Raw genomic sequence first — 27,870 nt, 5'->3', positions numbered from 1 at the left:
CCACCAGATTGCGTTTTCATTTAGTTACTACTGCACCCTGCTCTACCTCCACCAGTTACAAGCACATCTTGGATTATACACTGTACCGATTTATTTATTTTTTTCCTACTCTCACAGTCCTATGGGGCCACAACTGGTAGTCATCATGATGTCACATCCTGTGTCTATAGCGTCAAATAATGAACTTAAATGAAACTTAGCAGAAAAATTGAGACTTGAACATGCATCAGTAATATAACTACCTAAAATGACAGGAACTAACCTTGCAAAAAAATTATTTGATGTGTTTTTTTTTTGTGTTTTAGTTCGGCCCAAGTCCCGTCCACTAACATTCAGGGGGTGGAGCTTATGACCTATACTGCAGCCAGTCACCAGGGGGAGCTCTACTTGATTTGGCTTCACTTTTGAGGAGCTGTTCTGCCCTCCATTTTTATGCAGCTTATAGTTCCAATAACCACAGCTGTAGAAGTAACTGTTGAGTCAACAACTATTTGGTTTTGGTTCATTACGGCCATCTACTGTAGCGCTGTACATTGCACAAATGCTGATTATCACACCTTAAAAATAAAATACATTACAAAGTAAATAACCTACTTTTATTCTCCTTTGCAAAAAAAACATGTGTTTTTTTTACTGAGTCCCCATGAACACCTGAGTGCCTCTGCGATCCAGATTCAAGGTCCCAGACGGTCCGCAGAGAAAAACCGCAATCAAAATGTCAGTCACACTGCTGAGCCCTGACAGATAGGATGGTCATGGAACATGCTTCCCACAATCTGGACCACTCATTGCTGACAAAAAGCGTTTGCTCATCCTCATTTCCGCAGAATCTTTTTCAACTTCATGAGCTCCTCTAGCAGACTCCCTCAGACCTGCTCTGAAGTAGGCTGTCCAGAAAATGCGAGACAAAAGGTTCCATCTGTTCAAATGTAAGCACACTGCTTCCTCTTGGATTTACAGCGGTACAAAAGCAAACTCTAAGCATGTACGATTTTAAAAAAAAATGGTACTTTGATCAGAACATTTGGACTGTATCCAAGCAGCAGAGTATGTGCTCAAAGCTTAAAAGACACTATTAAATGTCTGGATTGCTGATAGAAATGATTTCCCTCTTCAAAGAAATTAGCATGGAACACATCCAACTGAGCTGTGTATGATGACTGAATTGATGGAATAATGTACCACATGTGATGTGACTGGCTGAGTGGAAATTTATCTCACCACACATCTCATGTCGAAGCCTGTATCTCATACATTAAGAAATGTAAAACACATGGAGAACATGAATCAAATGTAGTATGTTCTATTGTTCTGTTAAATATAAGCTATATCATTTCTGTAAGTTCTATTGAAATTGACCACGTGTTAAAATAAGACATAGGGTCTCTTCTAACATCCACACCTGTGGTATTCACAAGAATTAAAATGCCTCTTTATCAATCACAGAAAAGGTAAGAAACTACCATCATTTATTATGATGAAGTAAGGAACTACTGTCATTGTGGTTTGTTGTTTTAGATGTGAGACTTTGTTCTTTCTAACAGTGTGTAGTTTGTCTGGATTGATTTAGTACTGCCAAACACAATTCAAAATAACATTCATTGGTCCAAATATGCTGCTAATAGCCAGATACCTGGGCTCCATAACTTGCCTCATGAGCTGTACAGCATTCTGTATCACTTTGTGAGCAAGTCAGTTATAGCGAACGGTCAAAAGGAGCATCTTTCAACGTTACATAAACAAAAAGTCAATAACTCCTGCCAGTCTTGGAGAGAAAGTGATTGTTGTTTTGGCACAGCTCCATGTTGTCAGGAGAACTTGTCTGATTTATATCTCTGTCTGTCCCTGCACAGCCCAGGGATTTGTCTCACTGTGCCTCTGCCTCCTCAAGGTATAAAATGTAGACTCATTATACTGAAGTCACCTTTAAATACTTAACTTACTATTTTCCATTGCAGACATCAACAATAGAGGAGTCACTAAAGCCATTTGCACTTTGTCCTTGGCTCTACTGCTTGCAATTTAAACCAAAGCTGCGTTTGCCAAATACTTCCTCCAACATTGATTAGAAGGATGGGAATTATTATTTATTTAAATTGTTTATACAGACTACCTCAGAATGGAAAATGAATTAGTACTGGAGATTAAGAGGAAGGAGGATCATTTGGGGACAGATACAATATATAATTGAAGGTTTTCATTAAGCCAAAATGAAAGTCAGTGGGTTTTCACAACTGCAGTGATGCCTTTTTTTGGTTTTTCTTAACACATGCTGTGACATTACCTGGAAGCCAGACCATCTTTCCCTGCCCACACTTTTCTTTGTGGCTGAAAGGTGGTGTTAGAAAGCCCACACTTTTAATGTATTGTTAACTTGTTTATTGATCTAAGTTCCATTCAGTAATAGCTTTTTTCTTTGTAAGTTTTCATATGTCCTACGCTCTTGAACGCACCATAGCTTTTCCAATGCTAGTGAATGCACCACACCTGTGTGTGAAATACCTTGTTGTGTATGTTTTTCTCCGGATATAGCGTCGGATAGACATTCACCTGTACCTATATCCTGGTTTATTGCTGTGTGTAAATGCCAGAAGACCACAGCCAAATAAATCAACCTTAAACAGGACATCTGTGTCCGTATTCTTTAACGGGAACACCAACCCTACACCTTGCCACTCTAAACAAGTTAAATTCCTGGAGACAACGCCTTCTCTCCTTTTTAGGTGGTCTAGAATCCCTCCGTTGGGGACTCATTATGCTCCAGCAAAGATCTGCTGAACCAGTCAAATTGCTCGGGAGGGCTTTACGTGGTGATGGACAGAAGAGTTCTTTTGTATCGGTTCAAACCAAACACAGACTGCAGAAAAATGGGCAACACATCTCCAATTCCTTCCATTGGTCAAACTGATGCTAGAATGCCAGGGATATGGGCGATGGCATCTTGCTAGTTTGGAGCCAGCGAATGCAGTATTGTCTGAAAATGGAGCCACGTTATTGATGACCCACCCAGACTTCCTCTAGACTCAACGGCATTTGTATTTGATTTGTTTGATTAATACTGCGCTCTGCTCTACCTCCACCAGTTACAAAGAAATGTTAGATTATACACTGTAGTTATTTATCTATTTATTCATTTTTTCCTACTCTCACAGTCCCATGGGGCCACTCAACAGGTGGTGGTTGTCTTGACAAGTGTCAATCATCATGATGTCATATCCTGTTTTTGTAGCATCAAATAACTAAAACAAAACTTCTTAGAAAAATGGACACTTGAGTATGCAGTATTATATTAACTTTCTAAAATGATAAAAAAAAAAAAAAAACATCCTATAGTGTGTACTGTAGTGTGGCTGGCTTGACATTGGAGGAGCTGTCATGGCATCCACTTTTTATACAGTCTATGGATGAAACATGCCCCATAATCAAATCCAAATGTAGTGTTGGCTGACATAGCTGAACCAACAGACAGAAAGACCAAATTCATTTGTATCCAACAAGTAATTTTAATGACCTACAGGACCAGTAGTATTTAAGTTGACATCAGGGTAGTTTCTCTTCCTTCTTTGTCTTTGTCCTGTTTTTGTTTGCTTTCCAACTTGGGCTTCTGTGATTTGATCATCATCACCTCATACAATAGTTATTTGAGAGGTGTGACTCCTTCAGTGGGTGCTTGTAGTGATATGTATGAAACTTGATGTTGATTCAGAAGTTACAAACTTCACTCGGACCCCATAGAAGATTGGTTTGCTGCAGGGTGTGGGTTCTATTGGCTATTCCTCATTGTATAATTTTGTGTTTTTTTGGTGCTCTTGACTTCATTTACCAGATTTTTACCATTCACCAGTAAAAGATAAGATAAATAGATCAGATATGGGTGGCTGGTCAAAACATGCCACATGCCGAAGTGTCCTTGAGCAAGGTACTGAACGCTGAGTTGCTCCCAGTGTGTATGTGTAGATGTGTCACTGTGACTTTGAAGCTCTTTGAGTAACAATTGGTGGAAAAGTGCTTTATTAATACAAGACCATTTACGATAAGTATTCTGAAATGAGGAAAGTTTTTGAAATATGAAGGTATTTTGGATTCTTAGCATCTTAGATTTATGTGTTGATGATAATAATATAAGCTTAAGGTTGTGAATGTCACTGATCAATACAGGTTTATGAATCCCTCCACGGTACTTTTTTCCAACACATCTTGGATCAAAGACAATGTTTTACACAGAAATGTATTCTTAGCAGAATGTAAAAACATAACCAAGACTGCTAATGGACTGAGATTAATTGAATTAAGTCAAGTAATAGAAATATATGTGCTGCGTGGAAGCCAATGTAAAGAATAAAATAAAATTAATAATAAGTATCTACCTGGTACAGTGATGAATTCCAGAAACAGTCACTTTAATGACTTAAAAAATAAACTCAGCCAAAACACACGGTGGTGAACGCATCAAAAAGAAACACACATTAGTTTGTTCCAGATAGTGGTGTAATCACCTCCTATTATCTGAAATGGTTTCATGTCAGCATTTTGTTTGGCACTTTTAGCAACCTCAGACACTGCTCTCTCTAGAAAAGCAGGTTTCTTGTTTTCAGCCTAATCCTATCAACACAGTTTCAGGTGGCTGATTATTTTCAAGTGCAAATTTGTGCGTGCTTTTCTCTTGTGTTTCGAATGCTCTGCCATTTTTGAAGATTTGACTTTAAGAAATCAAATCAGTTACTTACAGTTCAAAAGTATATTAAAATAGAGAATAGCCTATCATTACAGGAAGGTTCTCTTATGTCAGTAAATCTGTTTCTGAGGTTTTCTATATATTACAGGTGTGCTGGTACAAATGTTTTTCCCAAACCATTATCTAGATGATGTGAAGTTCCCATTCCCAAGTTTTGACACTTGTTATCAAAACTAACCATGGCAGCGACAAGGACAGCTTATTTTCTCTTTGCAGAGGAAAAGCCAAAAAGCTCATGGGGGCAGTTTTGTTCTGTACTATGTACCGGAAGTCATAACCACTAGGGGTTGCAATGAAATCTATATTCTTGACCTGAGTATTTGGTTAAGTCATTAATTGACTGCTGTCAATTTTGAGCGTTCCTCTGCTAGTGTTAGCGGATGCCTTTTCAGATGAGTGTGCATTGCAGTATTTGTTGTATTTCAGGACTGCCTTACGGTAGAATGGGCTTCATCTTAAGTGAACTTGATGAACCGCTGCTAGTCTGTACAAAACCTAGCATATGCATATACAGTATGTTTAGATTTTGTGTTTCCTAAACATTTCAAGGAAATTGTTACCTCCAGAACTTCCCTGAAATTTGACTTTGTTTTTTTGAGTTTCCTTCCATGCGTGCACTATGTGCTCTAGCTGTTTAATGTATTTTATATTGCCAAAGTGTGAACAAATATAGGCCAAAATGTATAGATTAGTGTCTATGACAGAGCATAGTGTTCTCACTTATCAATAATATCCACCAATGCTGTCTTTAAATGTCATCTTTCCATCTTTCCATTTTACCTGTTATCTCAAAAAAGTGTTGACATTGTTCATGGACCCCAGCCTTTGGTCGGAGCTCACCACTGTGAAAAGGTGATTCAATGAATTATCTGTGAATGCATTATCCCTGATTCGACAAAGGGAGCAAACCATGACTGTTGAGCAAGTCACCTTGTGAGTTTAAGGATTTAATGGAACGCTTGGACGTACCAATTGGTTTCTTTTAGTTAGTTTTGTGTCCTACTTGCCAGTTCTGACCTGTAGTGGGCTGGATTCCCCTAGAGGACCCTGTCTAAGGGTCTAATATTGATTTATTGACCGTTGCCAGATCAACCTATTGAGGTCACAAGGTCAAGCAGAAACTTTTAAATGAAGTCAGCCAGGCTCAGCGTCAGGTACAAATCATCAGCCCCTCTAATAGTGCCATGGACAATATTGATTTCACCAAGGCAGGGTGTCAGTTACCTGAAGGCAAACAGAGCAAAGTGACACAGTTATATTCCTAGCTGTTTACTCTCTGTATTAAGCTCTGCCTAATTTTGTGCTCTAATATCAACGGCCATCGGTGTCCTGCATCTGCCCAGTCCCATGATTTAACACGAGGATCCTTAAGAGCCCTCAGGTTTTTCTTTTTTCTTTTTCTTATTTGGAGTCTGGGTGTGGCATTTCATGTGATTAATGAGAGGGTTTTGTTATTGCCTTGGAACCAGAGGGGAGTGAATACGATCCCCTCAGGCTCCAACAGTTGTTGCATCCTGCTCTCCCCGGATAATACAGCTGTTATGAAGGGCTGCTACGCTGCACACTCCTGATCCTGGTCTGAGCCTGACCTATTCCATGACCTCAATCACAGAACAATCCCGCGTTCTCTGCAGCTAAGCGCAGACACTTCACAGATGACTACCTACAAATATTGTCCCCTGAAGTTTTTACATTGCAGTAAGCTTCTGCTGTAGTCAAAAAGATGTTTCAGTATTTACATAGTGACCCAGAAAAACACAAGAACATCCTAACTTGGACTGCTCCAATTTAGGTCATTGTATCATACTGGCTAAGAGGAATGTAAGGCACACAAAGGGACACTTACTGGTGCTCCTTTTTTCTCCGTTCTGAAAGGAATTAAGTTTAGCACTTTACTGACTGTGGGTGGAAAATCCAAGACAATTGTTTTATTGTTATTGTTATTCCCAACAATGTAGACAGAGCCTCTTAAGAGTGAACTGGCATAGATATTGTGAATAATGGATTATGCTGGTTCTTATCTCCTCCCCTTACATTTATTTATTTTTTCATTTTTTTGCATATAATGTTCCTTGATGGCTTTCTTTTACATATCTTAAGTGGATCTGTGAAAGCTTTTTCCTCTCATGCTGCTATCTCCCGCTTTGTTCTCAGCCGGCGTCAGGGCTATTTTGCTTTTGGGGCCCTCGTTGGAGGGAAATAAATTCTCAAAATAAAAAGCAGGAGATGGTGTAGAGTAGGTCCCTCATCTGTCACCCAAGTCATTCTTATCACTGAAAGTAGGGGGAAAATGGCTGGGCAGTGCTTTCAGTGCTTCCTACGAGCAGTAAAGTGGAGCCTCGAGCAACTAATCATGCAATAACTGCATTTGTTTCTATGTCTGTAGAACTTAATCATGAGATGAGTAAACAAATGCTTGGATTTGCGGTTGAGGAGGTAATTAGGAAATGTGTTCAGCTAATCAAGGCAATGAGGCATCTTGTAATGGCATTGCAAGGAGAACATGTGAAACATTTGGAAGTTTAGGCTTACTGGAGTATGGTGATTGTCGCCACATTGATTCGAAGTAAAATGAGGAAAAATAGGATAATTTCAAACAAAGTCTTTAAATCTTCATGATCAAGACAAAATATTATAGTTCTGCTTCAGAACTGCACAAGAATTATCTGTTGTAGCAGACGTAATAGTGTTTTTGTGGTTCATTGGCTTGCATCGTAAGGATGAAATTTCTCCACACCAACGGAACATCTTTCCGAGGTATCCAGTGTGACGCTTTTTGACATTCTGCCGAGTGATGGACGTGATCTCTCCCAAGAACAGATGAGATGCTAATTCCTATCTGGTAAACATAAACAGTATGCAATTCAGAATGCAGGGAAAGTGTGTTTGCATGCTACATACTGTGTTTACAACTATAGTAGTACACAGCATGCAGCAGTGTACTACATGGTCACATGACTGCCAGACTGATAAGATCACATTATTAATGAACTTTTTTGTTTTCCTTAGAAAACAGGTAGTCTACACAGAACTTATTTGCTATATATGCCATTGTTCATTTCAGTTGCTTGGTTTTGGTCACTGCCTACCAGTCTTTGGCAAAATGGAAATGTTTAAGTTTGTCACATGGACAATGGGTCCCCACTTCCTTGCACTGGCTAAACTGACTCTACATTCCCGGGGATACGGGTGGCGCCATCTTGCCAGTTTGGAGCCAGAGTCTGTGCAGTAAAATCATAAACACCTCCTTAATTCCATCACTGTGTTTGAGCTTGCGTCTTTGTAGTAATTTGTCTTTTCTTTTTAGTCTGTGTCAGTGTAGAAAGCAAACAGACGGTCAACTGATATTTACATGGAAATGTTACCAGCCTTCTCTAGAGGTATCTTGGAATGGAAATGATAATCTATATGGCTTCATCATGTAAGCATCCTCTTGACATAACTACATTGTGGCTAGTGGTTGCAGTGGAGCATTTAACGGCTAAGGAGACCTACATTTTTGATTTTGAGCTGGTAAATGTTGGTCAGTACATGTGTTATTCCAGGTTTAATTTGGGATTTTGAAAAGAGAAATGCTCCAGGACTGAGTGATGGAGATAATGAAGATATAGTTATAGCACACATTCCAAAGTAAAAGCATTTCAGGCTAAACGGGTAAGATACATTTGAAGCTTTAGAGGTGTATGTAGGTTTAGTTGTTTTCTTTCTACATGAGCCCTGTCTTTATGCTAAGATAAGATAACCACACCCCATTTCTGTTCAAATAATAAGCATCCACTTTTCCCAGATAAATATTTCTGTTCTTCTGCGGCGGTACTGTAGCAGAAGCCAGATACTCTTCCCCGCTGAAATTATTATTTTTTCAGTGAGAAAAACATTCAAAATGGATTCATTTCACGTTTTCACCTTAGGAACTAATACTCTCCACAGTGGGGATACAACATGGTAGATGTAAGAGAGTAATTTGAAAGAGCCACGCATTTTGTTGCCAGGTGGGAAGCTCTTTCAAACTCCATTCTGTCAAGGCCGTGTCTGGTCCGCAGCTCTGATCTCACCCAGACTGCTGCTGCTGCTGGTGGATTCCTACCAGATTGATCCTGCCTCATGTAGACAGCACTGAGCGGGATGCAGCTTGACAGAGAGAACGTCCCAGAATATAAAGTAATTCACTCATTACTCAGATTGGCTGTGAGTACGTTGATGATTTAATGCACCCTGTCGGTGTGTTACTGTTGCATTTGATGACATTTGTGTTTGTCTGATGTTGACCTGCAAACATTTCATGCTTGACCAAAGGTGATATAAACCTTTCAGGCCAAATTGGAGCATGAATTGTGTGTTGGAGCCAAACTACTGTCTTCTTTTTAGAGAGCTGATGTTGACAGGCATCTGGGGCTGATGGATTGGCAGACATGAAAAGGGATAACTGATGGTGGGATGGGCCGGATGGGCACGCTGGGTTTTGCAGGAGATTAGCATTTCTAGGCGAAGATGATGAAAGTAACAACAAAGCTATAGTTCTGTTGTGTAAGAAAAAAAGGGCAATGGGTGAGTGGAAAATATAGTATTTCTGGCTTTACATCAAAGAAAGGCACAGACAGACATATAGTGCTGTACTGTCAAGGCATTTTTTTTCTTTTTTCTTTTCCATGAAACCACAGGGCCTTCTTCAGGTACGGCCCTGACTCAGTGTGCAGACAGTCCATCCTAGCCCACAGTTACATTAAATTCTCATCTGCTTTACAGATGATGTCCTGATGGGTTTAGAGAAAAGAAAGGCTAACAAGAAATGGAGATGATACTCACAGACCACTGTGGTTATGTTAAAATACACTTTTAGGAAATTCAACAATCCTTGAGCTGACCTTAAACGGCTGGGACTAAAAACAAGACTGTTAACCAAGGCCGTTCACCAGATGACCACGAAGAAATCCAGGAATCCCTCAACAATGCACTGACTGACTGGCTATTTGCACAAGAAGAAGAAACACATTCTGCTATGCAAAAGCACACCTGTCTCTCCAACCAAAATTGAAAAGCAGCTGGTCTGCCAAAATGAAATGGGCGGTGTGATCTTTGGCTGGCAATGTTTTCCACTCGCAGGAAACAAGAAATTAAAACTTACAGAGTGAAATTCGTTGTATAAACATTCAGAGGGAGAAGCTTTTTTCTTCTGGGGTTTTTACCCCAGTCTTTCATCACATGCCTAAATATTAACTGGACGTTAAGTTTTAATGAAATGACTTTTTAATCACCAGGTTGGGTCATTGCATGCTAAGCTAACTGGATCATCCCCTCCCTAGCTTCATTGACATATATATTTTAAAATATTTTGGCCACATTTGACATGACAATTGTCAGTGCTAGCTTTCTCTTCCACACCATCACTGTCTGACCTCTGATGTTGGCCCAGCTGCAACAATGAAAGAAATTGTACAACTCAAATCCACTTGTTAATGTTACTGCATGTCTTTAACAATATGTACATCTTAAAATGCTCTAGTTACTAAAAAATGTGAGATCAGCATTTGTGAAACCGTAATTCTGGTTCATGAGGCGCTTGCATGTAAAGAGATTCTATATGCCATATGTCCACACCCACAAAATACAATGAATCATACTGGACTGATAAATCCAAAGTCATAATACTTGAAAACTGTTCATCCTTTCGTAAATCTCTGTATACTGTGAAGTAAGACGGTTCTGTTCTGCCCTGTTTATCTGTTAAGGAAGCATAGTGATGAGTGGTTGTCACTGTATGTTTTCCGGGGTAAGAAAACCGTGTGAGCCGAGGCAGTTGGCATCCTTGCATTGTTCTAAACCATTATCTGCTCTGTCCTGCTTGTATTATTATTACACTCCCCTAGCGCCTTGTCAGTCCATTCATACTGGCTGCACAAATAAATACACTGAGACTGAAAGCACTCAGAGGCAGGAAGGATAGAATCCATCATGGTTCACATCTGTGAAAGTTCAGCAAGATTGTAGGGAGTTTTGAAAACATGTGGTGGTGTTTTTTATCTTGGTCCAGCTCATACAGTATGTTTGCCACATGCAGTTCACTTTATACCTCAGTTCTCAGTTGTTCCTTTGTCTCATGTGCTTTGATCAATATAGGAATTTAAAAGCCAATGAAATTCAAATGTTTTCTGCCAGTATTGTAAGTTTTATAATTAGCAAGCTGAGGACAGTAGGAATTCGATATCTTTAAACATGAAGTCAATAACAATCGAGTCAATAACAACGCTATTGATTTGTTCAGTCTAACTTCCCACATCAGCCACCTCACTAGACACCAAATCTCTTTCCCATATCTAATGGGCACCAAACACCAGACTAACATTACTAGTACCTCGCAAATGAACACACTGGAGCATTTTGGAGCTAAAGAGCTACGTGTATTTACTCAAAGTTGGTGAAATCCAACACTAGGCTTACAGGAGTGAACATATGACTTTGATTTGCCACGTGGCCAGAAACCTGTCTATAGAGAAATGCCAGATTTGTCAAAAGGCAAATGTTTGGTAACAAGCTCAACTAACATCGGCTTTATAAAGTGATGTCTGTGTTGAATTTGGCCACAAGTGCTCGCCCTAAATTATTCACACATTCTTGAGCAATATTAGCAATTCATTTTAATTTGTGTGAAAATTTCAGCTTTCTTAAAGCTAAAAAAATGTGAAGTTGTGCTTTGGAGAATCAAAAAGGACCAATGACTAAGATAATTCTCTATGTTTCTAATACAACCAACCAACATTCACATTTGAAGAATTGGTCACTTGATGGATTGTTATTACAAAAACCCTGACCATGCAGCTTTAAGGAATATCTAATCTACTGGATGTGGGTATCCATCAGTCTGTAAATTAAGAAAGTATTAAACCATTATTTGGAAAGGATGCTTAATATCCCGTGAATTCATTTGGAAGGGTCTCTTCACACCAGCAGTGGTCAACGCTAATTGGCTGATATTTCTGGACAACCATGCCTCAGCGTGATAAATCAACACATCGTCACCTCATTAGTTCCTAGAGCTTCCACGCTACACAAGCATTCATTATGTCACGGGCTGCAGTTGGTGCCTGGACGTTGTCATACATTCTCAGGTGGCGCAGATGTGTTGACATGTGCCTCAGAGTGGTGTGAGGCAAGTCTCTGTTTGGCCAGACAGAGTAATGATGGGAGAGCAGTGTGAGACTTGGCTAATCTGTCCAGACAAATCCCACGGGAGCTCCTTAAGTAGACGGATGTCTCTTATTTTTGGTCTATTTGCGACACAGCAGCGCTGCCGTCTCGGAAAACTCTGTCGACCCTTTCAACAATGGGTGCTGACAAAAGTGTGTTTTCTGATATATGCTCTAAAAATATGCTTGTTTCCCTTGACTCTCTGGTAATTAGAAGGCCACTCCCAAATATTAAGCTGCATCTGACCCTGCAACTGAACCACATGTTTGGCCTTTGGCAAGCACTCCTGGAACATACTTCACAAAGCAGCCGGACATGTACTGCTTCCAACTTTCCCATTTAGTGTCAGTGTGAAAAAGATGAAGCTGTGACTCCAAAAAGTCTTACATTTTCTTTTTGTCTTTATAAAATAAGATATATATATTATGATTATTTATGAGGCAGGCTGGATTACCAACTACTGTAGGCAAAGGAGGCAACTGCATGGACTTAGATAAATCCACACTGTAAAATCTAATCAATTAACTTGCAAACTCACTGCCACCTAAGTAAAATAAACGTACCATGGTAAGTTTGAGCTAACTTGTTTTGTTTACATACCACTTAATTACTACTACTTGAATATATGTAGTACAACATTATTTTTTGAGTTTAATTTCGTTCAGTGTCCACTACTTGACACAAATTGCAACCTTCTCAAATCAACTGTTAATTTCAGATTGAATTGTACTCAGCAGTTCAGATTCACTTAATGATATCAAATAAATGCTTCAAGCTAAAACATGTCAAGTCAATAAAACTTAGAAAGAAAAGTTTAGAAATGTAAACTCAACCTGAAGAAAACCTCTGTTTCAACTCTAAGTTATAACTAATGGTCATTTCTTGTTTCAGCTTGATACTATGAGTTAATACAACTTATTAGGTTAAATTATCCATTGAAGAAAACTCATTTGATCTTATCCAGTGAACTCACAGTTCCTCACTATTTCAACTCACATTTCCAAGTTAAGATGATTTTAACTATATTCATATCAGCGGTCATTTTAAGTAGATAACACTAATGTTTTTGTTTCTACTTAGATTTCTTATCTTGATGGCTAATAGCAAGCTTCAAAGTTTATGTCAACTTCAGACAGATTCAACTCACATCTTGCCAGAACATTTATTTTATTTAGGCCGTCTGGAGAGGAGGACATTAAAACTTGATCCACCAAAAACAGCCATTTAGGAATGCATTCCTGGTAGGGAAATGGCTTCTAAAATCTATATTTTGCAGTATTCAAATCAAATCACCTTCTTCATCCCCCATGGCCTTTTTCATCTCAAAACTTCAAGACGTGAGTTAAAAGAACATTGCGCACATAGACAAAACTCACAAGCAGTCAAGACAATGGATTACTTTAAGTTTAACTTTTGAAAATGTATTAAATTGAGTTCAGTGTCAAAAACTTGTCTTGACTACTGGAGTTAAAGTGAAGAAATACGTTCACATAATTTAATGGGCCTTTAATGTTGTCAAGTGTACACAATCATCTAAAAACAATACACTGAGATTATTATTTCATATTCACTTATTTCCCTTAAATATTTAACATCACTTAAAACACAACAGATCAGGAGTGAACAATAAACCAGTGGGATATTGCTTTGTCAGTTTTGTCTAAATTCTTTATACAACTGCGACCAAGTTACAACAACTTTACAAACTGCACAAGGTTGTACACTTTCTTGTAGTTTTGCTTCCAGGGGGCATTACACATCATTATAAACTGTTACTACCTACATGCTCACTTGAAGAATGTTTTTGCTTATATTTATGTACAGTATATATATTTACTATACGCTTGATATTTATTAGACTGTTGATGGCATTAAGCTTTTCTATATCAGTGATGAAATCACAGATGTGTTACCTATGTCATATGCGCTATTGCAACCTGATATGCTGGCATTTGAACTGTGCTCCGAGAAGAAACAGCACCTCTGGAGGAAATCATGAACTGTCATTTAGCCTATAATATTGAGATCAATAGGGGCTCAGCAACACAATCTTGCCCTAGGGCACCCCCGGGAGGTAAACCCAGCATCTGATTTCTGGTATTGCAACCAGAAACATGTCCTTGTTTCTTGATTTCACAAACTACACTGCATATTGCATTAATACTCAAGTAAAACTCTGGCAGACTAGCTTCAGACATCCCTGTGTTTGAGATTAGGATCTTTTGAAGTAGGTTCTCAAAAATGACATGGATTCTAAAATAATAATGTTTTACAGAGCAAAACACAAAGGGCATGGAACGAGAAGCTGGTTTTACTTTCAAGCATCTTCTCAACTTCAAGCTATTTTCTGAAGACTGCCTATAAATTATGCACAGTAAGCTGCAGACTGCATTCGCTTTAAATGATTGTTTACTCAGCTTAAAAGGATCAGGGACTGGGATGGAGCTGAATGACGTCAAGTGAAATTAAAAAGAGTTTCAAAGTGAAGCTCAAAGCAGAACTATTTAAAGCCTTTTGGTTGTGTCCTTATGTTTTTATCTGAATGTATACGTATTCCATTCACAAAATAAGTTATGCAGAAAGTCTGAAGCTAAATCAGATCACAGTGCTACTGTAACCTGCTCTTGCTGGTTTTAATTACAAAAACAAACTGGTACACAATGAAATACAGCAGCCCACTGTCCAAAAACATGCTCATTAGGTTCATTGGTGATTCTAAATTGGCCGTAGGTGTGAATGTGAGTGTGAATGGTTGTCTGTCTCTCTGTGTTAGCCCTGTGATAGACTGGAGACCTGTCCAGGGTGTACCCCGCCTCTCGCCCGATGACAGCTGGGATAGGCTCCAGCCTCCCTGCGACCCTTCACAGGACAAGCTGTTACAGAAAATGATGATGAGATGAAATTAGGTTCATGTCCTCAAAGTCACAAAACAAAGCTTCTTTTAATGGCAGTGTGGATATGAAGGATATGCTAATGCTTGTGCACTGTATGTAAGCCAGCGAAGCTTTATTGAGTTGAAAAACAAAAGCTCTTTGTCAGTGGCTTTTCTTCAAAGGCATACAGTGAAGTTTGGTGTGTGCGCTTGAAAGTTTATGCTAATATGTGTATGAAAGCAGCAGGGTAAGACGCTTTGGGTGTGACGCGGCGGCGATGGGGAGGCTGACAAGCTCTTGGTGCTCTGTAGTGCCAAGCAGCAGCAGCAGCTTGTCTCACGGTGTGTACATCCAGCTACTGAGCTCCACGCAGAGCTGTCAGGCTTGTTGTTACACACTCATTTTCAATTTGAAGTGTTGCTTCAACGCAGCTAATTGAAAGCAATAAACAGACGTGAGGTTTAGAAATATGAACTGCGTGAATTCAGTAATGGTTTCCCAGTTTAAAAAACGTTTTATGCAAATTTCTTTTGGTTAATTACGATGAATGATTCCATTTTGATTCAACGGGTCTCAAAATGGCAATGGCTTTGAAGACATTTCTGGAATTCTATTTGGGGCAATTTAAGGCACATATGAGCAGCATGACATGCAAAACAAGACACTTTTAAAGAACAAAAAATACAATACACAGTATGCATAAAAACTGAACCTTTCTAAATCATCCATAGAGGATGTAAACATGGCTGTACGAATAAAGCGCAGCCGGGGTAAACAGGAGTCTGATGGCATTGGGGAAAAAGGCTTCTTTAGTCTTGCAGTCCTGCATTTCACACTTCTATATCTCCAGCCTGAGGATAGAAGTGTAAACGGTCCATGTTGGGGGTGGATGGGGTCCTTAATGATAGAGACAGCTCTCCTGTGTACTCTGTGCTGATAGATGCTCTCCAGAGAGAGCAGTGGAGTCCTGGTGATCTTGTCAGCAGTCTTCACCACTCTGTGCCGGCGTTTGCGGTCCGTGACAGTAGTGCTGACGTACCACACGGGGAGGCAGCTGGTCGAGATGCTCTCAACAATGCAGATGTAAGAGTTGCTGAGGATCTTAAATGACATGCCGGACTTCCTCAGCCTCCTCAGGAAGTACAGCTGCTGTTGAGTCTTCTTGACCAGCTGTGTGGTGTTTAGTGCCCAGGTTAGGCCTTCAGTGATGTGGACACCCAGGTACTTAAAGCTGCTCAACCTTTCCACTTGAAGCTCCAGTATTCAATTCAATTTTATTTATATAGCGTCAATAACGATACAAATCATCTCAAGACGCTTTACAAAACCCGGCCTGAAACCCCCAGAGCAAGCCTGAAGGCGACGGTGGCAAGGAAAAACTCCCTTTTAACGGGAAGAAACCTCAAGCAGAACCCAGCTCATATGGAGGGACCCATCTGCCTAAGGCCAGCCGGGTACAGACAGAAGAAAGAGAGAAGAGAACAGCAGAAACAAAATAAACATACATCTGTCATAGATACACATATCTGACTAAAGCGTACATGTGGAATCTTATGATACAAACTGATGATGTTACATGACAGTTTGAAAATGTAAGAGGACTCATAGGCAGGTTGGAGAATTGTTCATTCAGGTAGGAGTGGATAACTGCAGGATTCCATGAAGACTGGGCAGGCTGATGAGACCACGACAACAGATGTAGTATAGAGCTCCACAGGAAACACAACTCCAGGCCAGATTTTTTATTTTTTTATGGATAAATAGTAGGGGTGTGCATCTCTCCAATATAAGACGATTCGATACGTATCTAGATACATGGGGTACGAAACGATTCAGGAAGGATACATTTTAAAAACAACCGATTCGATTCGATTCGGTAGGATTCGGTACGATTCAGTGCTATATGATGTAATCCGATGAGTCTGTGCAAATTCTCATTTGTCCAGGTCAAAGGCATCTCTAGGCAATTGAATCAGGTCAACTGGACTTGGTTTTTGTCTGTGAAGACGTTTCGCTCCTTATCCAAGTGGCTTCATCAGTTCGAGAGAGTAGCAGCAAGTCTGACTAGCCCGCAGACACAGACAAAAACCAAGTCCAGTTGACCTGATTCAACTGCCTAGAGAGTAATCCGATATAGTTCCTTGTTTAAAGTAGACATTTTACATTATGAATGATCCTAAATCAATCCTAAAAATGTGATATTGTTTACCTTCATAGTGATAAGTTTAATAGAGTCTCGCGAGATTTTTGCGGGAAAGAGAGAGAGAAAGAGAATAAGCAAGCGGGGCTTCCAGCTGTATTGCTGATATACCGTAAATTCCGGACTATAAGCTGCTACTTTTGTCACTTGCTTTGGACCCTGCGGTTTATACAACGAATTATGGATTCTTACAGCTAACGGTCACCAGGGGCGCACTATCATGGAAGCGCAGGAGCGAGACAGACAGTTCGCGCCAGGTAACGAGAGCAAAACAAACCAAGTGAGTCCAAATGCAGTACGAGAGCTGCTTTTAAGTTAAAGGCGATCGATCTGGCTGACTTTTCTGGTATAGTAGGCTGGTTATTTTGATACAGTAAACGGCCGTGTTACTGCATCTTTACTGCTGTGTTGGCTGTTTTCGAAAAAGATGCTGGTTATTTAGTTGCAGCCGGGCTACTGCACTTTTGCTGCCGTGTTACAGGCAAGCACTTTTAAAAACGAATTAAATTTAGCCATTTAAAGTCATTGCCTCGTCAAGCGTTGTAAGCTTTGTTCTTTGTTACTGCACTACTACGGTACTATGACTGCAGGAAGTGCGCTAAGAGCGCACCGTTGTATTATTTGTGCACTGCACGAATGCTGTTTGTAATGTCAAAGATGTGAAAGTTTGATCGATCGATTGATTGAAAGATTTATTGTGTTTCTCAAATGTAAATAAATGTACGCTTTGCGTTTCCAAACAGTCATTTCTGTCCCGACGATCCCCTCCGTGGTAGAAGAAACCCTTACGGTAATTAAACATTAAAACACCAGCGGCTTGGGTGCGGCTTATAGTCGGGTGCGGTTTATATGGAACAATCTGTAGTTTCCCCAAAATTTAGCTGGTGCGGCTATATTCAGGTGCGCCTTGTAGTCTGGAAATTACGGTAATAACCCGATTCATAACTTTGTAATCGGGCCATCGACCGGTTCGTGGTACATTTAGATCGGTCCAGGGGCTTGTGTATCGATGCACTCACATCTTTTAAATCAAAACCGATTTCCGATTCATATCGGTAATTTGTTACATCCGTAATAAATAGTGATAAACTCTGTCAGTGACTCCGTATAATAATGTGTCTCTGCTCCACACAGTGCTTTTCTTAAAACAAAAACAGGGTTGTATTATGGTTATATTATATGGTATAGTGTAAAAGGTTCCGTTGTTTGAAGAACCCTGTAATGAAATATTTTTATGGAACTGCTATGGTTGATCAAGTTGGAGCATCTTCCAAGCAGTATGACTTTTAGGATGTTCACTGATGAAGTGTTGTTACTATCAGTGGTCTAAAGATGGAGGAAACTTTAACCCATGATGGGTTAAAAACATCAGCTGCTAATGTCATGGTACAGGAGACTTAAGGAAGTCTTGAGGAGTCCAGGCCTCAGCAGGACATCATAGGACCAACAGCAGAGCTGGTCATACATGGCTGAACTGAGTAACATAAACCTTGACATGACATAAGGAACATGTTGAGGTGTTGAAAACACTTTTAGAAATATTATGGGTGATAGAGTTCACAAGGTAGCAATACAACATGGCTATGACATTGAACCTTCTATGAGGTTTCTTCTTGCCTTTATCAGCATTGACTACAGCATTTTTTAAGCTTATTGACTGCTTGAAACACTATTGTGGGGATAGCTTTTGTATATTCTGTGCATTCAAGTACACATGTGCATTTATCTTTTTAGCTACGTAAGCAAAATAGCTTGCAGGAATGACAGTGTCTGCCATTCAGAAGGTTGCTTATCTACTGGATAACGGAATGTGACGGAATTGCACTACACAATGAAGACAAAAACATAGTTGTTCAGGATGACATCTTACAAACAGGTGTATGAAGTGAATGAACACTTTGAACAGAAAAGTTCAGTCAAAGTGTAAGTCTTTGAAGAAAATACCTCCACCCTCATCACTGGTCTATTGCACACATAGTAGAAGACGTTTTTGTCATTTCTTGTTTAAGAACGGAACGTCTGGAAACGATTTATAGACTGATCAGCCACAACATTAAAACCCACAGAGGGGAGAACTAAATAACTTTAATCATCTTGATGCACATTTCTGCAGGGACCTGGCATTCATGTGGATGTTACTTAGACATGTAGCACCCACCTAGACCAGACCAGACACCCCCACCCCATAGCAATGACACGTCTTGATGGCAGCAGCCATCCCCAGTTGGTTGTAGCCTGACACACACACACACACACACACACACGCACACACCCACACACACACACACACAAAAACGGTTTAGGAACAACAAAAACGTTGACGTGGCGTGGAGGCAGAAGGCAGACTTACACAATATTAAGAAGGTGGTCATAATGTTATGACTGATCAGTGTAGATGAAAATGAGAAGTTTCCCTCCGACGTGATTAAAAAATAATCCCAATAATAAAATTAACTACTGTATTCCTGCGCCTCTTAGTCAGCTGGAGAAATCTTAAAGGTGCCTTTGAGGTCTGGTGCAGTCTACCATATGTTTCTGTCAGACAGCTTAATGTATTCACCGCGCACTGAAGGCCTCTATCTGCTGCATACAGTGTAGCTGTGCAGACATGTAGGATTTACTGCAGTTGTTTTTATTCCGTCCATCTTGGCGTCCGCTGGTATAAGCATACCTGCATGTCTTTGTGCTTCCTGCAGGTCCAGGTGTTTCTGCTGAAGACTTGCTGCAAAGCTGCTGCACTGCTGGCCACAGATGGGCTGCTGAAAACCGTCACTGCAACCACATGCCTCTGCTGAACAATGACGAGCACTCTGTTTGCAAGTAAATGACATGGCCCTAATATTCTTTTGGATGCTGCTTTGACATGAAATACAGCTTTACGTATATGAGATTATTGACAGGGTGCTAATTTTACCCATGACCATTAAATTATTCCCATCATGAGGAGGTCTACCAAGCTTGAAATTCAGGTCGCCTGTATTACACTCTGGAGGTGTACAATTCTGCACATTAGAGAAAGTATAGCATCTAGGGTTTAGGCACATCACTTGTACAATGCGAGAGGGGCTTCTCAGAATATCTAGACGTCCCGATATCCTTTGCAAAAACGCACCATGGTGATGACATAGAAAAATAATCATGGTAATAACCCATTCCATATTAATACCATGGTGCTGCACAGTGCTACTGTGCAATTATAATGGCCATGCCCCAGTGTAGTTGCTTCAAGCTACGTTAGAGCTCTTTTGCAAATGAGCTCATTTTACATTTTTAATATATTCTGAAATATTTATAAATGGGCGGCACAGTGGCCTGGTGGTTAACACTGCTGCCTCACAGCAAGAGGGTTCTGGATTCGATTCCGTCTGTTAAGTCAATTGGTGATTCTAAATTTGCCGTAGGTGTGCATGTGAGTGTGGATGGTTGTCTGTCTCTCTGTGTTAGCCCTGCAATGAATTATTTCTTCTTTTCAAATTTAATATAAAGCAAATTAACAATGCAACAGTCCAAACACCTCTAGACTGCATGTGCATGCTTGTGTTTCAGTGTTGCACAGGAGCAGTGCTGCTTCAGCTCTGTGAGGGAGCAACAGTGTGAATCCGCCGTGACGTCAGCCAGAGCAGGTGGCACCTGTGAAGAGCACGATGAAGGCTCATGCACGGATGACACCTACCAGGTACGTGCAGTGGAAAACTGACACAAGAGGTTGATTTTGAGTCCTGACGGAAAGACATGGCATCATAGGAGGATGGTGGACACATTTATCCGCCAAGTTTTCCATACAACAAACACTGAACGTATTAGAGTCACGTAGGTCATGCAAGGTTCAAATGGTTCAAGATGACACTAATGGACAGGTGAAATAGTTCAAATCATCCAGTCTTGTACTGTGAAGTCTCGGCCAAAACAATATGGTTTTAGCATTTTAGACTTTAACCCAGGGGTGTCAAACTAAGTTTAGTTCAGGGGCCACATACAGCCCAATCTGATCTAAAGCAGACTGCACCATAATTATAGTATAATAACCCTTTTACAAAACATTTTCTGAACAGTTTCAGCACATTGCTGCCGTTTACTGTACTTGGTCTTACTGTTGCACCACTGCAACTCTGACTAAAACAGTGCGACCCCTAGTGGACAAGTTAGGAATAGCTGTTGCAGTCATTGTCGAATTCATCCCATGTGCAAGAGTTTGACACCCCTACTTTCTGTGTCTGTTTCAACATCCAGATATCTTTCCCAGAAGAGGGGTTTCCATTAAGGGTCCTCTATCTAAATGTGTTTATGTTATATACTGGTCAAAATGTAGCGGTTAACCAGCTCCAAATATCTACCATTATTGTCTGCACCTCAAAGCTGTGAATAATTCCACAAGGAAATGGGTCTCAAGCCTTTGGAGAGCATCAGCTCAAACAGCATTCCCTGCTTCTCTGAAAGTAAACCTTTTGGTTTGGCCTCTGAGCCCAGTGTTTATGTGTTAAGGCAGCAGAGCCAAACCATAAGGGCAGGTCCTGTACTCACCAAGTTTAGAGCAAAATTACAAAAATAAAGGTGAAACTTTTCTTTGCATGGTATGTTGTAAGGCTTGAGGCAGCAGCTGATATCATCTGCAGAGGGATTAACCAGCCTGCTATTAAACGGTAAATGGCCTTGTGTTTTGCTCAAGTGGCACATTCTGGGAATCCAACTGCCTAGTCTCTGGTTCATGGACAAGCCGCTCTACCTACTGAGCCACAGCCGCCCCTTGTCAGTTCAGATGTCATGACTCTTGCCTCCTCGGCTTTCTACTAAGTAGTGCAAAAAGTAGAGGGTCACAAAGAGAAGTGGTGATTACAGATATGTAGGGCGGCCTGGTGAAGTGTTTCTTACAGGCTCTGCTGTTGTGTGTCAATGGGTAGGTGTGTTGCAGCTGCTGTACGCTTGGCTTGCGGGCCCGCAGCGAAGGACGGGGTTGTGGCGTACACCAGCTACTGGGCTATCCATGCAGTCACGTCTTCCTCACCTGCTGTGGGGAAGAGGAAGGTCTGAGCCAGATCCCGCTGAAGAGAAAGCAGAAGCCCAGACCGACCACCCTACCCCGAAAAGGTATTTGTTACCCACTGTCCAGCTTTTTATTACTTCAGTGGAGTTTTTAACATGATAAACACAGTCATGAACACACTCGTAAACCAGTGGTTTTAATGTTGTGGTTGATCGTTGAATGTACTTTAGTGGTTTACAGTTACTCACTGACCATGTTTACATGGTCTTTAGTATCCCGGTTTTGATCGGGTTTTTGAAGTATCCCGTTTTTGTGTTTGTCCATGTAAACACCATATCCCGAATTCAGAAATCGGGATATGCCCATTTCCTGATTTCAAGAAACCCGGTTTTGCTACCTGGAGTACTCCGATAGAAGCCGGGATACTGGAGCATGTATATACCTTATCCCGATTTCTGACGGCTGCCCACTGTCTGCGCAGGCGCGAGTGACGCCAAGTGACGCACTAGATATACAAACAACATGGCGGCAACGAGAACTTCTCACCTTTGGAGCGACGAAGAGACAGAATTTTCCCTTAAAGTAATGAAAGAACTAAACATAACGACGTGTTTAGATGGCAGAAAACACCGAAATGCTGATGTATTCAAATCTGTTGCGGAAAAGCTACGTGACGCTGGTTTTCCACCTCGCTCCGTTGAACAAGTTAGGTCGCGTTGGAAAACATTGAAAAAGACGTAAAACACGCATGCGCAGATAGGATGCAGTGATCGGAAAACGGGTTACTGGTATTTATCATGTATACGGGGATATGAATAACCAGGTTTCTCTGTGTTCCATGTAAACACCGTATCCCGGATATGCTCAAAGCCGGGATAAGCCTCAAAATCGGGATACTAAAGACCATGTAAACGCAGGCACTGATTCATTCACACATACTCACAAGCCAGTAGTGACAGAGCTGTCTTGCAGGGTGCTCTCCTTGAATGGCAGCTCCGCCCTGTGATTAGCAGATAACCGCTCTACCACCTGAGCCATGACCACCTTCAAATATGACATCTAAATTGATTCATCCCAAATATTTAAATTTGTTGCGAAATATTGGTATTAACATACCACACCTGTTATAGTCATTATATAACCCCCCCCTCCCATTGTTAAGCGACCTTGGGTACTATGAAAGGCGCTATATAAGTCCAAGCTATTATTATTATTATTATTATTAGCTTCATCTAACTGTGAAGGAAGGAGTCTGTGTCTGTACACTTCTCTCGACAAGCACTCATCTGATCTACTTCCCACTTAACAATAGTGTTCAATTACATCGTCAGCAGGCCTTTAAAACCTGCAGCTCACTGACTACTACACATAGATGCATGTTTAAATCTTGACTGCAATCTAAAACCAGTGTCCGAAACAAAAAACTGAAAAATTCTTCTTTTGTTTTTTGTTTGCTAACACTCCCCATTCTTCCTGCAACTAATTACTGAAATCTATCATTCACGATTATATAACATCATCATAAACAAAGACACGAAAAGAGAATTTCCACTTAAATAAAACTATGTTATGATATCTAAGCTGACATGTATGGTGAGTGGGGTAACTAGATGTTGTCATATTGCACTGAACAGTTGGTTTTGGATGTTTGACTCAGCAGTCAGAAGCTTAGATGAAGTAACTCTTATCCCAGTATGAGTCTGGTAACACGCCACAGGGATTTCATTATGGGGCGTGTTTCAACTAATAGAATTAGAATTAGAAGAATTCCCCTATTGATCCCTCATGGGGAAATTCCTTCTCTGCATTTGACCCATCCATTTATTCACACAGTACTGTGTAGATTTGGAGCAGTGGGCTGGCACTAGGGTAGTGTCTGGGGAGCAATTTGGGGATTAGGTACCAGCTCAAGGCACCTCAGCCATGGATACAGAGAAACAAAATCCTCTGCAGACAACCAACAAACAAATCCAGATTAAAGAGCAGTGGCACTGGAGTTGATAATGTGCAATGAATTGTATCATTTACAATTCAGCCACTGTGCCTAATTTATGAGAAATGCAATGGAATAGCTGACTCTTTAAATAGCATACTTATTCATATCAGCAAAATGACAATCTCTTGCGTTTCCCGGAAATTCAGATTGGAATGCAGTATCTGCACTTTGGGGTCCGACTAGTAGTACTCCATGAAACAGTGAAATACTGAAGTTAAATGTGGTAAAAAAAATACCAACAGAATGTTGTTAATGGGGGCCTTTGGGTCCTATGGGTTGAGGGGAGGGGCCTCTGTGGATCATTCCACAGATAGGCAGAACAATCAGGCTGCATCCTGCTGGGGATGTCTGCTGCCATCAAGGAGTGTCATTGCTGTGGGGTGGGGTTTCCTGGTCTGGTCTAGGTGGGTGCTACATGTCTAAGTAACATCCACATGAATGCCAGGTCCAAAGTTTCCCAGCAGAACATTGTATTGTCACAAGATGGTCAATGTTATTTACTTCTATTGTCAGTGCTTTTAATGTTGTGGCTGATTGGTGTATAAATACATTAATGACACGAAACACCGAAAATCCCCGCTCAGATGTAATTTAAATGATGACTTTGGAAATGTATGCATGAATGTAGCATTTCACCCAAAACATGAAAGGGAAAAGATTGAATGCTTTGTTTTCTTTCTTGGCCACCTCACCACAGTCAACAATTTGTTTTAATGTTTTGCAGCTGTGAATTGCATCCCGGTTTCCTTTTTGCATTACAAAGAGGCAAAATAGATATTTTGCACATACTTAGTTTGGTCCTTTTATGTGCACTATAAACCCAAAATGAACTAAATACTAACAAAATACCTGAGCCATCAGTATCCTCATTGAAACTTATGTCAGAGGTGGAGTATGGGCTGAGATGCTCCAAAAGACAGATGCTCTGGGTTGATTGGTCAGGAGTCACGTTACCACTCAGAGTAATGGAAAAAGATGTATGTGAGCTGTGATGAATCGGGAACAGATGGCAACTCAGGCTGTTTTCCTCCGTCTCTGATCCATCAAGCAACTAATGCCAGTGACATTGACACTGGTGAATTTTCAAGCTGCTGAGGTTCACTGCAAAAACCTTTCAGCACCCGGTATATTATTGCAACTATAAAATGTAATTGTTTGTTAAGCTCTTCTCTGAAAAGGACCTGTATATCTTGTTTGCAGCTGTAAACTCCAGGAGGAGGGGTCTGCATGTGTTTCATCGATGACGTCAGGGGGTGTGATGTGTGGGATAAGACTTGTCTGACTCAGCTGTGCAATTAATGCATTAACAAAAGCTCACAAATCCTCCTAAAGTGACTGATTTGTGGTTTGTCGGGCTGCTCTTCAACGTTTTAGTTTATGTATTGGGAGCAGACACGCGGCATGGAATTGCATTTCGTCATTACGTTTTTGTGGTTGTTCTTTAATGGGAAGTAGTATGATGGTGAGGTAAGGTCAGTCTCCGTGATGCCTTAGCATGCTATTTTACTCACAACATCAGAGGGATTCCTCTTAATCCCGCCCTTTAATAGGCTCTGCTCTAACCATCGGCTGCAGCTCATTTCCTTCGGCCGTAAAAAGGATATTTGAATGATGTCATTCTGAAGTGGGAATCAATTAACCTGCTGAAAGCTGTGAAAGGTTTAAGAATGGCAAAATCTGGAGAAGCTTTGTCAGTGTGCGTAAAAACTCTTCCTCTCTCTTTCACACACACACACACACACTCATTTTCTATCTCGGAATGCTCGGAGGATGCGTTTACTTTTTGAGAGTTTTATGGATGAAAATATGGATGAGATGCACTGTAATTATTTCCCTGGGGGATATGTTTTCAGTCTTATGACTCGCTGCCTTTTAATTAAAGCAGGAAACACTTAATCACTTTGCTGCTCTGAATTTAAACCCCAGGTATTGACTGTGAGAAATATTTACTTGAACCGTAGAACCCCTCCAATAATTGTTCAAAATTCAGGAAAGTCTCCACACACAGTTTTTATTTTTTTTAATGGAGAGAGCTCAATGCAAACTATTTTCAGAGAAATCTAAAGGTTGATAGGCTTGCTGTACTTTATTACAGTTGCTAGTCTGTCATTGGCCCAATCCCTATCTGGGGCAGTATTTAAAGGAAAGGTCAACTGTACAAAGGAAAGTTGTGTTTGTGTCTGTCCCAGCACTGGACCACTTAAGGGGATGTTCCTAAACCAGTAGGTGGGTGGCCTAAACACAAAGTAATGCAGTTTTAACCTAGTCTCACTTTGAAGTGGTATTTAGAGTTCCCCAGAATTCTTATAAAACATCATACCTAACATGCTAGACAACTTTTATGTGCTGCCAAAACATCTGTGACCCGCTGAGGCCAGGACTCCACTAGACCCGAAGGTGCCCTCTGATAGCCTGGCATCAAGATGTTTGCAGCAGATCCTTTAAGTCCTGGACACTGTTCAAGAACGCTACCGTCATCCTGGTTGCAGCAACCTGCACGTCTTGCCATTATAACAAGATGCTCTGACTCAGCCATCTGGCCATAAACACTCGTTCCTTCTCTTTACAGCTTCACAATACTGCAGATCTGGATAGTAGTGCATTGCCTTTCTTGCGTCTCTTATTGTGCAGCTGGCTTATTTTAACAAGTGTAACTTCACTGGTTAAACAAAACTGCTGTGAGTTCCTTGGTCACATGTATTGTTAACACTTTGTCATGATTAGTCATGAGGGGAGAAGTCATATGTTTTAGCAATACAGAAGTGTGATTCTGTAGTGTGAGGTAATGCCACATACCTCACACCACATGAATAAAGCTTAGTGCTTGTTCAGTTTGCAGTAAAAGCTGTACTCAAGCAGGAGTCCAGTTAACTGCCATAAAGCATATATTGCTTTCCCCAGCACTTCACGCTCACATTAGTGTCTTGTGCTCGTACGGGTTCTATAAATCCATTGCACTTCTTGCTAGTGATTTCTTGTAATGATGGTAATTCAGGAATGGAAGCTCTGTTTAACAGCATCACTTAAACACCCTGAATATAAATGTAGAAATGGAGCAGATGTTGTTTTGTCTGTTCAGTTTCATGAAGTAAGTGTGCAGGATGACTTATACTTCAATCTGGTTCTGCCACCCCTTCCCCCACAGTCTCAGACAGCAAGTTCCCCAAGGAGGCCTTCTCCATCGGTGCCACAGACGAAGCTGCCAACACGGTGGAGGAGCAAGAGGATGTGAATGAGTGTGAGCTCTACCACGGCCAGCTGTGCCAGCACACATGCATCAACATCTGGGGCTCCTACCGCTGTGGCTGCCACCAGGGCTACATCCTGCAGCAGGACGGGCACTCCTGTGCGCCAGGTACTGCAGCACAGTCGTGTGTGTGAATGGTGTAAACTTAAGAATGGCGTCAAAACAAAAACCCAGTGAAGTGGCCTGGTTCATTCCAGTGTTTAACAGGTGTTTGTGCGACATGCTCAACATGTTGCTCCAGAAATTTTTGGCTTTCACCGTTGGCTTGAACCCTGAGTATGCTAATCATTCATGCATTTTGATGAATGAATGAAACACGGCAGCCAATAGTAGTATTCTGATTTTTAGTTTCTATTATTAGCCACCCTCCTATATTGCCAGTACATAATGCATTCTGCAGCTTGATAGCATCCTTTAGTAGGCTTCCTTTGCCTGGCAAGCCGCTACTTTTTTCAAACTTTACATATGGATATCCAGTCGGTGTTGACGGTAACTGCAGTCAACTGAAGCAGTACATGCTGTATAGACAGAGAAAGCTGAGTATTCACACATGTGTTATTATATTGCTTACGTTTTAAACCTGCAAGCATTTTAAACCAGGTTGACTATGTATCTAAAAAAAAAAAAAGTCTAATAATACCTCACTGTTGAAG

General features: G+C 40.7%; 1 protein-coding gene across 2 annotated transcripts in view; it reads left to right on the top strand.

The window, feature by feature from the left end:
• The window catches only part of fbln2 (fibulin 2), a 64,299-nt gene that overhangs the window by 10,902 nt on the left and 25,527 nt on the right, over nt 1–27,870 (top strand). For both annotated transcript variants that reach the window (XM_084543787.1, XM_084543788.1), the window contains 4 exons: nt 19,690–19,813; nt 20,540–20,669; nt 21,892–22,078; nt 27,116–27,325. In XM_084543787.1, coding sequence (XP_084399913.1) covers nt 19,690–19,813; nt 20,540–20,669; nt 21,892–22,078; nt 27,116–27,325 — 651 coding nt within the window. The remainder of the gene's footprint in view (nt 1–19,689; nt 19,814–20,539; nt 20,670–21,891; nt 22,079–27,115; nt 27,326–27,870) is intronic.

This window comes from Chelon labrosus, assembly GCF_963514085.1.
Source record: "Chelon labrosus genome assembly, chromosome: 4".
Lineage (NCBI taxonomy): Eukaryota > Metazoa > Chordata > Actinopteri > Mugiliformes > Mugilidae > Chelon > Chelon labrosus.
Note: the sequence above shows the minus strand (reverse complement) of the source record. Positions and strands in the feature narration are given on the sequence as shown.